Source organism: Ammodytes marinus, assembly GCF_949987685.1.
Source record: "Ammodytes marinus genome assembly, chromosome: 9".
NCBI lineage: Eukaryota > Metazoa > Chordata > Actinopteri > Uranoscopiformes > Ammodytidae > Ammodytes > Ammodytes marinus.
This window is the reverse complement of record NC_137213.1, coordinates 11342518-11354251: the sequence shown is the minus strand read 5'-3', so window position 1 is coordinate 11354251 and position 11734 is coordinate 11342518. Positions and strand designations below refer to the sequence as shown.

The window sequence follows — 11734 nt, the reverse complement described above, 5'->3', positions numbered from 1 at the left end:
TAAAAAGTAGTTTTCCACTCGCTGCAGTGACATCTGGCTCAAGGCTACCAGTCCAATCATCGAACCACATCTTGTGCAAGACATTCGCGCCTTACTTCCAGTCTTTTTAACAACACCTCGACTGGAATGGTGTGTTTATAGTCTTACTGATTGAGGGCTTCCTTAAAATCTTGCCCGAACTTAAACAAAATGTGTTTTTTCACTCCTCCACGCCCACTGGGAAAAGACTCAAGCCGATGTGTATGGGAATCTTTCATATTCAAATTGGAAACATGCTTTGTTTTTTTCCCCCTCTCTTGTATACGCAGCATGTCAGACCGTCCTGGTGACTAATGCAATCTCTGCTGCTTAGTGAGACTGTGCATATACAGATCAAGTGTTGCACTCTAATTGTCTCAGACTTGATTTAGCAATTAACAGCTGTTGGGCTTTTACTGTAAGTGGAGGCTGCTCTGTTAAAACTGTTACACATCTGTGAGCAATATGTATAAAGAAGATGTCAGGAAATGTTTCTGTGCTTATGGTTTCTTTTCAAGGGCAGACATGCACGATATCCCCAGCTAACTGGAAGTGATTAGGTAGTTACATAGGCTCCTCGGGCCAATGATTGGGCTGCATGTCAAACACGTTAGTGGTAATAATTCTCATGTTTTCTTATTTTCTTGGGTGGGAGAGGAATCTGAATGATTCTTGCACCTGCTGACTGTCACCAAAATATTCCCAGCGTGTAATAAAGCGCTAATCCCCTCTTGATTTGTGGCACAGTTGTATCCTCGAGGTCGGCACTGACTGGTTCAAGCTGGTGTGAAAAGGAGAGTTTGTGTTGGCTTCGCTTCAAACTTTGCATGGAACCTACACTTTGGGTCACTGTGATAACAGCCTTAGAATATCCATCAACATGCATGTTTTGTTATAAGACGAAGTTTGGGTTGAAATGCTTTCGGTTTTCCCCTCTTTTTTCTCTTCGTCAACACAGAAGGAATTTGAAGTCCTAGAAATGTAGCGCTTGCTTGGCCACATCTCTTCCTCACTGACTGGAGCTTTTTTGCAAAGCGTGATTTGTGTATAATTTGGCCCGAGGACACCGGCATGACTCATGGCTTCAGAATGAGATATTTGTAAGCTAATAATTTGTTTCCTGATGTGACGCTGAATAGTCACAGACAGAGATGGACACTTCATTTCAACATCTTTGGCTTCCGAGCACACATTTCTGACACCATCAAAGCTGTAGATTTATCGGAACTGGCTTGTGCTCCTAAACAGCACCTGTAAGACTTTGTGTATCTCCCTGCTCATCTCCCCTTCTCCCTCATGCTTCTCCTCACTCGCAAACCGCTCGGCCTTTGTTTATACAGGACTGACCCCACACCTGACGCATTTCCCCCGCGGATGGGGTATTTATTTAGATTGCAGTCTGGAGCGCCTGATACCTTCCAAAAGCACAACCATCTGCTCCTCATTTGCCGATAGAGGCTCAAAGGCCTAAAACACACTGGGGTTTGTAATGGAGACGTGAACGTGACATTCTCAACAACAACAACAACACAGCACTGCTTTGTTTTTATCTCCAGCCAAGTGTAGATTGAATCCTCATGAAATACCTCCGCCTGTGATAATTCCAATTTAATCCAACAATCGGGCTTTATTGTTGCTTTATCCCCGTTTAAACCAATTGTGAACTTTCTTAATTCCTCTCCCTAAAAGATTGAGGGGGAAATTGCTTGGGCAGACCCTCGTCGATCTGCCCAATTGAGGCTATTACCAGTCGTCCACTTAAGAAGGCAGACTCTCCTGCGGCAGAAGGTGAATGTAAGCCCTTTTGCATCGGGCCAAAGCATCCTTTAGCGCTCCTGCAGCTAGAGCCAGGGAGATTATCATGTCAGGAGTAATCCGACTCGGCCCACAAGCACAACTATGGAGGAGGGAGGAGGAGGAGCAACAGTTGGAGGTGGAGGGGGGCAGAGAGAGAGAGAGAGAGAGAGAGGCAAAGCAGAGGCATCAGAGAAGCTCTGTGCTCCACTCACACTAACCACGTTTGCTCTCCTCACCATAACCCATCTTCTCAAGCCGCATAGCTCCCTGCTTTGGAGCCCAAGAGACGACATATTGGAAAAGGGGGTAAGGATATGAGGATATACTCTTTTATTTCAACAGTACTTTTGTATGGCGATAAAGTGATATGAAGTGGAAGGAGTCTCACAACAGATGGACTCAAAGTTAAGGCATATGTCAGATCTGTTTTGTGATATGACACTGTACCTCTGTTTTGATACGTTTCAGGGTTCAGGCCCAGGTTGAGGGAGAACCAGCACTGCTGTATGGTGACAGGAGTTTTCTGAGGTGAACCAGATGCCAAGTCAAGTTGGGGGGCTTTTTTTCTAAACACACGACTTCTCCTCTCTTTTTTGTTGTTGAATGGATCAGCCTGAGTGCCATGACGTGCACTCTTACGTTCAGTGGAATGTTGATCTTGATCTTCGCAACCTAAAAGAAGAGTTCTATGGAAGTGCAACTATGATAGAAGATTAATACGGCGGTTTACCCTGGACCTGATTCAAGTCGGGACACCTCCCTTACTTGCCCCGGGAGCTGGGATGCTTTTCTGGGGAACGAGCAGGAGTCCTGCCCTCGCCGCTCGCCTGTGAAGATGATGATGATGGACTTACCCAGCCAGCACTTGCCTGTGGAGGTCAGCTGAAGACGACAACCACACAGCTAAGTCTGGATTAGCCGGCCGAACGGTAAGGACACCACATCTCCTTTTGTTGGTTTAAGCCGGCCCAGCTTATGAGGGAGAGGCGTTAGGTGCCGCTTGACAGGGGGATGCCTCGCACAAGTGCTCGAGTGGCAGAAAACACACGTTGGGATTATCTGTATCAACAAGCGGCACTTGCTGGAATGGCATGCCAGTATAGAGTGCCAGAGAGGGCCTGTCACGAAATGTTTTCAGAACACACCATTGGTTACAAACAAGGGGGTGTGCCACTTTTTGGAAGAAAAGCAACAATAATAAAATAAATGATCATCATTTTCATTGCAGAACCTTGAACATTGAAGTTCTCATCGCGCAGGCAGGTTTGTTTTGGGAAGGAGGAATATTTTTCTTTGCCTGTCACTTAGCCAACATTGTGGTTTGCCTCATTATCATGTGTAATTGCTCTCTAAATACCTTTCAGGCTTTCCTTTGCCCTAAGGTCAGAGAACTGCTTTATTTCAGTGATTTCAGATCATTCTCTGCTTGCATAATTTTTGGTGGTCGCCTGCCTTGTTTGCAGAGCTGTGCCTTTGCTATGTTAATAATTAAAGAGAGAGCTGGGTAAAATAGTTGAACTTTTGAATCTTTGAGGTGCTCTGATATTCACTATGGGCATTTTACTGAAGTGATGATCCCTTCCCACTAAGCCCATATCATACTTAGAGATTATACTGTGTCTAACAGAGCCTCGAGGGGCCACATGGAGGTTAAGCCTGAAGTCAATTGAGCCGTTCAACTTTCATAACCTGCCGAAGCTGGTCATAACTGGAGGGAATGGAAGGGAAGGCCGAAATGATGCAATGCACCTCACCAGCAGTTTTTTACTTTTTTTTGTCGGATTCATGCTAAAATGCAGTTTATTAATGTTAGTCGTCTGAGGAGAGCATACAATGTCATCATATTTGAGATGTTTGTACTTGCTTGAGCTTGCTGGCGTGGGTCATATTTTAAAGTGGTATTCAGCGTGTGCCAGATGGCCGTCAACCTTTTGTAACAGCAACATCAACATGTTTAACATGGGTTTAGAGGCAATGCTGTTGTGTTAAAAGAGGATCTGGCATAGACAGATTAGCAGCCAGAATAGCAGCTCACAGACTCTTCTTTAGAAAGTAGCCTACCTTTCTCCTTGTCCGAGCTCACACACAAAAAATGATGAGGCGCAGTGACGTTCTTTCCCCTCCCACCCTCATGTAACCTCTTTGTCCGTTAGAAAGCCTATTTAAAAGCCTGTCAGACCTATACCTTGACTCAACAATTCCCATTATAGAAGGGCAGACAAATTGGGACATGTGTCAAATGTGCAATCTGCAAGTGTGTCTTCCCCTCACACCTCATTAACGCCGCCCCGACAGCAACAGCTTTGAGTTGTGGGACTCCGTGCGAGTCTGTAAAGTCACTGGATTAATCTGTATAAGTCCATCAGATGTGATAGTAGGCCTCTCCAAAAATTAAATTTTTAAAAACTCACCTACATCCAGTGCCAGGAGGTGAAAAGCATGTTAAGTATTTGTATGTGTTAAAAAACAAACACTATTTTTCTGCCATTTCCCACAGATGTCCCCCCCCCCCCCCTCCCTTTTTTTATTCACCAAAATAATGAACAGCAGCTTTCACACTAACAAGGAACAGGCTTGTTTTAATTATCCTATGGTTACTGAGTGACAGAGCGCGAGCCAACCAAGGAGGTTGGCCAGCAAAATTACAGCACGGTCTAACTTAAGCCTTTTTCAGTTGCATTAGAATCAGGGCTGGATTTAGAACAGCCAATCCTGGCTCAGAACATCCACTTTATTTTACAGCTTTTTGGCCCACCCCGGGTGCCAATGCAACAAATCTTGCTAAGTGAGCTCGTAACTTTTATTCTTCATTATTCTTACTGAAAACCAGACATGTCTTAGAAGAAGAAGAAGAAGAAGAAGAGGAAAAGGAAGAGGAAGTGCCTGCTGGTGCTTTCTCGTTGGGCCCTGCATGCTGGCCTAACCTCTGAGTTAGAGGTGTCTGATGGATTAACACATACGCACACACACACACACACACACGCACACACACACACACACACACACACACACACACACACACACACACACACACACACACACACACACACACACACACACACACACACACACACATACACACACACACATTAAGCGAGGCTCGGGCTCCGCCACCAACTCTGCAGCCAGGTGTTAACCCACGTGACTGCAGATAAAGCCGGCAGGCATTAGTGCTAATCCCGCCCTGATCTTTGGAATATGTCCCTATTACCTCCCCGAGCACTCTCTAGCTGTCCCCAGGCCTCCTGATGCTCACTTAAGAGGGAAAAAGACAAGACAGTGCCTCTCTAGGACTCCCCAAAGCACCTTGTATTCTTGCAACAAACACAGTAGGTGCCTTTCCCGCTGTTTGTTATGCTCCTCTGTTATCTGTTCAATGCAGGTATTTATGGGGTGTGTTTAAGGTAGCACGCAGAGAGAGAGAGAGAGAGAGAGAGAGAGAGAGAGAGAGAGAGAGAGCCAACCGGTCACATGGGTGGAGCTGTGCAGAAACACACAGCGTGGTGACAATGTTCTGTATAGGTAGAGAGGCCATAGGTTGAACATACACAAAGGTTATTCTTTTGGGCATTTTTAGATTTTAAGAGGCAGCACTGTTATTTAAACTGGATTGGGAGCCTGGGTGCACCCCTGAAGTGAAGTGGGGTGTCTTGGACAACAATGGAAGGTCAGAATTTGTCTTGATTTCTACACAAGCCGGTGTCGATCTGGGAAAAGTGAAACCACTCAACTGCTACTGCTGCGTGCATTTGTGTGTTTGTGTGGGTGTGTGTGTGTGTGCGTTTGAGAGTTTGTGAGTCACAGCAAGGGAGAGTGAGTGAGTCAGGCAGACTGACAGAAAAGGCTGTATTTAGGGAATGTATAGGAGCAAAATTCTAGACAGAGAGTGGTGGTGGTGAGACATAAAAGTTGTTATCTGTGCCTTTTCTTTGGCACAAAGAAGCTCTTCATTCACTCTCTTCTGTGATCTTCTCTCGCTGCGATCGTGTCACACTGGTCAAGATCCGAGCAGGCCTGACAATAAGGCACCCCCTGTCTGCCGGCTTGGTTCAAAAGTGTTAAACCACAGACGCCCCTTATACCCCATTTTCTCGACAGATCTCCGGTTCATCTCTTCCATAAGGGCCGTGGCATTCTGTTGTGGGTGTCTCCTTCTGGCAATGGGGAGGCATAGGAGGACACGAGCGCCATGCTGCTGTAATTACATTACCACCAGCTTAGCAGCGCCACAGCCACTGACCCGATTATTTCTTGAAAACATCAATTTTATTATCATTGTCATTTGGAAATCATGCGATCTTTGAGTCACAACAATAGGCCCTGGGGTTGAGGGTCGACGATATGTCTCCAACTGTGTGATAGATGCGTTGGAGAATACATATGTATCCCAGGAATGGCTTTGACAGACTTTTGGAATTCTTGGCTTGGCAGTTCACTTTCATGGTTTGCCGCAAACATGTTAAAGTTCCACTGGGACTGTTTTCACTCGGTAGCTAGGTCAGGCTGACAGCAGAACATCAGGTGTTCTTTTCTTCTTCATACCTCATATTCACAAGAACTGTCACTCCAACGGACAGAATCCTACTGAGAACTTCCATGTGTGCACACTAACTTCTTCGTCTTTTCTTCTTGTGAATGGATCATTTTCCGTGTTTGTTTTGGGCCTCATATGTTCGCTTGGTCCTTTATCTGCACACAAACACACACACACACAGGCACAGCCACACACACACACACACACACAGGCACAGCCACACACACACACACACACACAGGAGCATGCATGGGCACATCAGTAGCTGATGCATTGTAAGGGAGGAGACATGCTGCATCTGTGTGGGAGCTGTCTCGGTTGTCTTTACAGCTCATCTGCACTTTTATGTCTCAGTTTGAGGATGTCTTTTCCTTCTGCTGGACAGTCCTCGGGGGGGTTTCACTATATCCTCTGCCTAGTTGCTCTTGTCTGTTTGCTGGAAAACATCAGCATTTGTCCTGTCGGGGAAGGGGGGACCACTCATTCATGTCTTTTCCGTTGCTCTCCTAAAAAAACACAGGTGCCCCTTCTTCCCCCCCCCCCCCCCATCAGTATCTGTATATTTACATCCATAAGAGCGGGTTCGAGTGGTGGATATTATAAGTGTGTGCTGATTAATCATCGTGACCATCTGAACAAGCCAGAACATTGGTCCCTGGCACTTTTATTGGCGCCAATCGGCTGCAGATGGGACTAATGTGTTTCTGAGTGGAGCAATTATGACAATCAAAGTGTCTTCAGAGACATGAGATCAGCGTTTGGTGACCAGGCTTCGGTGTTCAGTGTCAGTTCCATTGAGATAATCCGAGGATCTGCTTCTCCTTTTTTTATTTACGAGCTAATTGTTTTATCAAGACGAGCCATAAAGTTAACAGGCCTTGATGTATCACGGGCTGTATGAAACAGTCAACTGTGAGGCTGAGTAATTGTCCCAAACTGACCTATCAATAGCATAAGAAAACAGCGATCTCATCCTTTGTCATCTAGCATAACAAACTGGGTCTTTCTTTTTGTTGTTGGAAATGTATAATTGCTGGTGTTAGAAGTTGGTGTCGAACCAACAAAAACAAAATGAGACATTTCACTCAGGCTTCCATCTATCATGTTGTGTGATTAAATATAACTGTGAAAATCAGATGTGCAGCTGAGGAACATTTTGCAAGAGCTGCGGCTCCACACTGTGTGAAATGAGGTTGTTAGCTGAAATGTTTGACTTTCGAATGATACCACGCTACCCCTTCATTGTGCAGAGGCTTCTTACTCATATGGAATTATGAGTGAGTGAGTCAAGCTTTGACTGATAGGACTGGTTATACCTGTTTACGTGCTGTTTATTTCCACTGCAATTCATGTGTGCAGATTCGTTGTATTTTTCCTCTGCGGTGTCCAAAAACACTCAGACGCCGCCTGAATTTGCCTATAGTTATTCTCACGTCTCTGCAAAATTTCCACCAGGAAGCCAAAATGTTTTCCACTTTTCGACCATTTTTCATAACCTTCTGTCTTCAATGTGCAGAAAATGAACCACATGCGGAACAGTCCAAACATCCAGAGGTTATTCATTGCAGATCTTTGTTTCTATGTTAAACCAGACAAAGATACGTAACATTTTTTCTCCCATTGTAAACACTCCAGCAGCCTGTGTACGTAGACGACAGAATACTGTCTGGCGAAACACTTTGTGAAGCTGCTCTGGATTTGCTGTTAGTCACTGCCAGTTTACCATTTCCGGCTCTGGGGATATGTTTTGCTCGCTGGTGACATGATGCAAAAAAATGCAAAGACATGAGTCTCTAAAGCTTTTCAAATGCATGTGGCATGACATGACAAACGGTATAATTCCTCCAAATTGAGGTTCATGGTCGCTGTGGTGCCGTTTCCTATTGAAAGGGAGGGGCGCTATAAGATAAAGGGATGTACAAACACACATGTTCGCCGAGGCCTTTTCATACATAGCATTGCAAATAGGTGTGGTTAGGAAGGAATGGATTTCCCCCCTTTGAAAGGATGTTTCGGGAACATTTACGTTTGAAAAAAGAAATATCTTTTTCTTCAGAAATGAAAAGAAGAAGCTTGTGTTCTCATTCACATCAGGTATTTCTAAAAGTTGATGCCGAAACTTTAAAGAGTGTCTAAGGGGCATGGGGGTTGCAAAACTCATCCAAACTGCCTTCAGTTAAAATAAAATAAAATCTGATTCTTCCTCTTCAGGCAGGAGCGATTAAACACACACTGCATTCTCAGGTGTCAGTGAGAGATGTCAAGCTCACGGATGGTGAACCCACTTAAAGTGAAAATGAGCTGACGACTGGATCTGAAAAAAAGTAAACTGACAGTAAAATAAAAGGCCCGTTGAGAGGTGTGGATTTAAGGGAAGGTCAAAGCAATGTAAAGCTACAGAAAGATAACAACTTGAAATTGTTATCTGCCTGTGCTTTAATGGGACAAGTTGAAAAGATGGTTTACATGATTGGAGGTGTGATTGTTTGAACATGCCTGACGCCTGTCCTTTTTCGCCCCCCCGCACCCCCCCTTTTCTTTCTTTTTTCTCTCAACAGAGTTTCAATGCTCCTCCACGTTCTAAGATGAAGTTATGGAAAGGTGCTACTTTTGCCTTTGTGCTCTGTGGTGCAGCCCTGTCCACCCTCCTCGTTAGAAACATGGCCACTATCGGACAGTTCAAACCCAAGACGAGACACCCGTACACATCTTCATCCTCGTCTAGACCCTATTCATTGTCAGAATCAACGTCAAATACCTCACCCACGTCGTCTGTGGAAACGCCCCGGCAGACGGGTGGTCTTCAGCGGAGGACCCGCTCTACCGACAAGATGAACTCCCTCTTCTCAGAGTGTAAGATAAACTGTTACTGTTTTTCCTGTCATCGTCTGCGCTGAGATAAGGTGTCGTGTGAAAAGGGGGCTGCCGTGGGGTGGTTTTGACAGAACACTTTAGTACTTGACTTGTTGTTTATAGAGCAGGTTTTAATTTCTCTCGCAATAACCAGCAGCCAATTAGCAACCTCACTTGCCCTGCATAGAACCCATTGGAACCTTTATAACCTTTTAGGAAAGGATGATAAACACCAGCTCTCTCCTGATGGTTTCGCGTGGGCTCGTTGAGAGGCATTCGTCAACTTAAATGGGCTCCATGGAAATTCTAACATTGTTACTGACGGTGGCAAGACCAGTTTGTAGCTGTCATGATGTCAGATAAAAAAACTCAAATCTTGTTTTTCCGTTTCGCACGACATTATCCTGCCGAATACACAATGCTATCACCGTGGACGATCTGTCATGTTGACATATCTGATTATTGGGAATTCACTCCTTCAAAATTTCCAAGAATCCAGACAGTCCCTCCACCACTGGTTTTTTGATGTTGATTTCTCTCTCTCTCTCTCTCTCTCTCTCTCTCTCCGTGTGCCAGTTTCCATGATGTTCCAGAGCTTCACGGAGGGCGAGCTCCAGCACGTGGTGGGGACCTTGCTGGACAGGAAGAGGAGGAAGCGTCTGGACGACAACAGCCGAAGGACTAAAAGAGCGCGCCGGCCCAAGCCCTGCTCTCTGAGGGAGCTGGAGCTGACTGTGAGTGAACTGGGCCTGGGCTACCAGAGCGATGAGACAGTGATGCTGCGCTACTGCACGGGCAACTGCAAGGCCCAGCGGCACAACTATGACCTGACCATGGAGCACATGGTGCGGTCGGGCTTCAGGGAGAAGGGCCGAAAGGACAGGGTCAGCAACGGGCCCTGCTGTCGGCCCACCTCCTATGAAAAGATCTTCTCCTTCCTGGACAACGAGGGCCAGTATCACTCCATACAGAATGTGTCTGCCAAGCGCTGTGGGTGTGTATGACCCATAGAGAGACGGACTCCTCACCTTTTTCTTCTTCTTCTTCTTCTTTGCTGCTCTCGGCCTCCGTTGGACAACAGTTGAACACGGAGGCTATTAAAAGATAAACTATGGAATATAAACTCCAGGGGAGGACTTATATTGATTAAGGCTGCTCCAAAGGCAGCCTTTTTTTGTGACAGGCAGACTTGACATTTTTTGGCGTCTGTCAGTGCAAAATTGATTCCCATGGACAGCAAGTGCTGCGTTTGTGTGGATTTCATGTAAAAGACAAACAGAAAATGACTGTTCATACCGAAATGTTTTTATTATCTTTTTTTATCCGTGTAGTAACACTGTAAACTGTGGTGTAACAACAATGTAGCGACATTATGTTTGTGATATTACATTGAGTAGTAGCTCCATGCGATAGATGAGCTATGGTGGACTAGATTATTGCTGTTACTACATTTCATATCCATGGGCACTAACTTCAATAAGTTGAAGGGACATTAAACCCCCTTTCAGGCTAAATAAATAACCCATAACTATTTTTAAGCCATGAGTAAAGCCATAAAGCAAAAAATTAAAACCACGCATAATGCACACTTTACATTTGACATAAGATAATGTCTAGTGATCAGCTGTCTCCAGAAAGTATATTGAGTCAAAGGTGTGCTAAGTTGTTGTTTTTTTTATCACAGGTCGTGGCATTGTGACTTGTTTCCCTGCTCGCATTATTGTTACTGATTGCAGTGTTATTACACAGGTAAAAGAACGCATTATTGATACCAATTTGACAATGAAAGAAAATCATTTTCTATAGCTCCAGTTTTGATACCCACCTATAAATAACTGTGTTTTGTATAATGTTGTTGTGTAGATTACCAATGAGGACCTCTTTCAAAACCCATCATTTCTCTCTACGTTGAATAACTTATCACACTCGCAGAAATGGTCCTTTTACTTCTTTTTTTATTTATTTATTTTTTACACATTTCCCCAAACAAAACAGCGTTGTATTTACCCATCATCCTCTGGAAGTATTTTCCTTAAAGAATTGCCAAAAACACAACAAGTCAATTCAACAAAGCATGATGAATTCACCAAATTCATAAACATAGCACGTCTCAAGTCCCAGGTGAAAAAACCTCTTTCATATCATATCTGGATCTCGTTTGTGAACGTTTACAATCAGAGCATTTAGCTAAAGCTGGATCTCAAATGTGAAAGAGAGAAGAATGGTTTAAGTTTATTTAGTTTTCAGACAACAATCTTTGAAGTAGAGTCTGTTTCCAGAAATGTGTTCGCACCCGTCCATTGAACCCATGACTTACTTTGATCCAAAGCCCACAGTACAGCCTTTTATTGGCCCATCAAATGCCTCCTTATTGTATTGCCTGGTAGAGTTTTACAGGAAGATAAGCTATTGGAATGAATTATGAAGCATTTTTTTTTCACGTTCGACCACCTTTACTTGTTTGGAACCCATTGCAACTGTTTGCCTGAAGTAAAATAAATTGTGTTTTTTGTTTGTTTTCTTTTCCCAGAG

The 11734-nt window shown here is 44.5% G+C and overlaps 1 protein-coding gene across 1 annotated transcript; it reads left to right on the top strand.

Annotated features, from left to right (window-relative positions):
• Window positions 1–2607: 2607 nt before the first annotated feature.
• Window positions 2608–10206, top strand: LOC307255741 (uncharacterized protein; the record flags this gene model as incomplete). Its single annotated transcript, XM_080034505.1, has 3 exons — window positions 2608–2744; window positions 8908–9202; window positions 9779–10206. The coding sequence occupies exons 2-3, from the start codon at window positions 8935–8937 to the stop codon at window positions 10204–10206; spliced, it is 696 nt and encodes a 231-aa protein (XP_079890631.1). The 5' UTR covers window positions 2608–2744; window positions 8908–8934.
• Between the last annotated feature and the right edge of the window lie 1528 nt (window positions 10207–11734).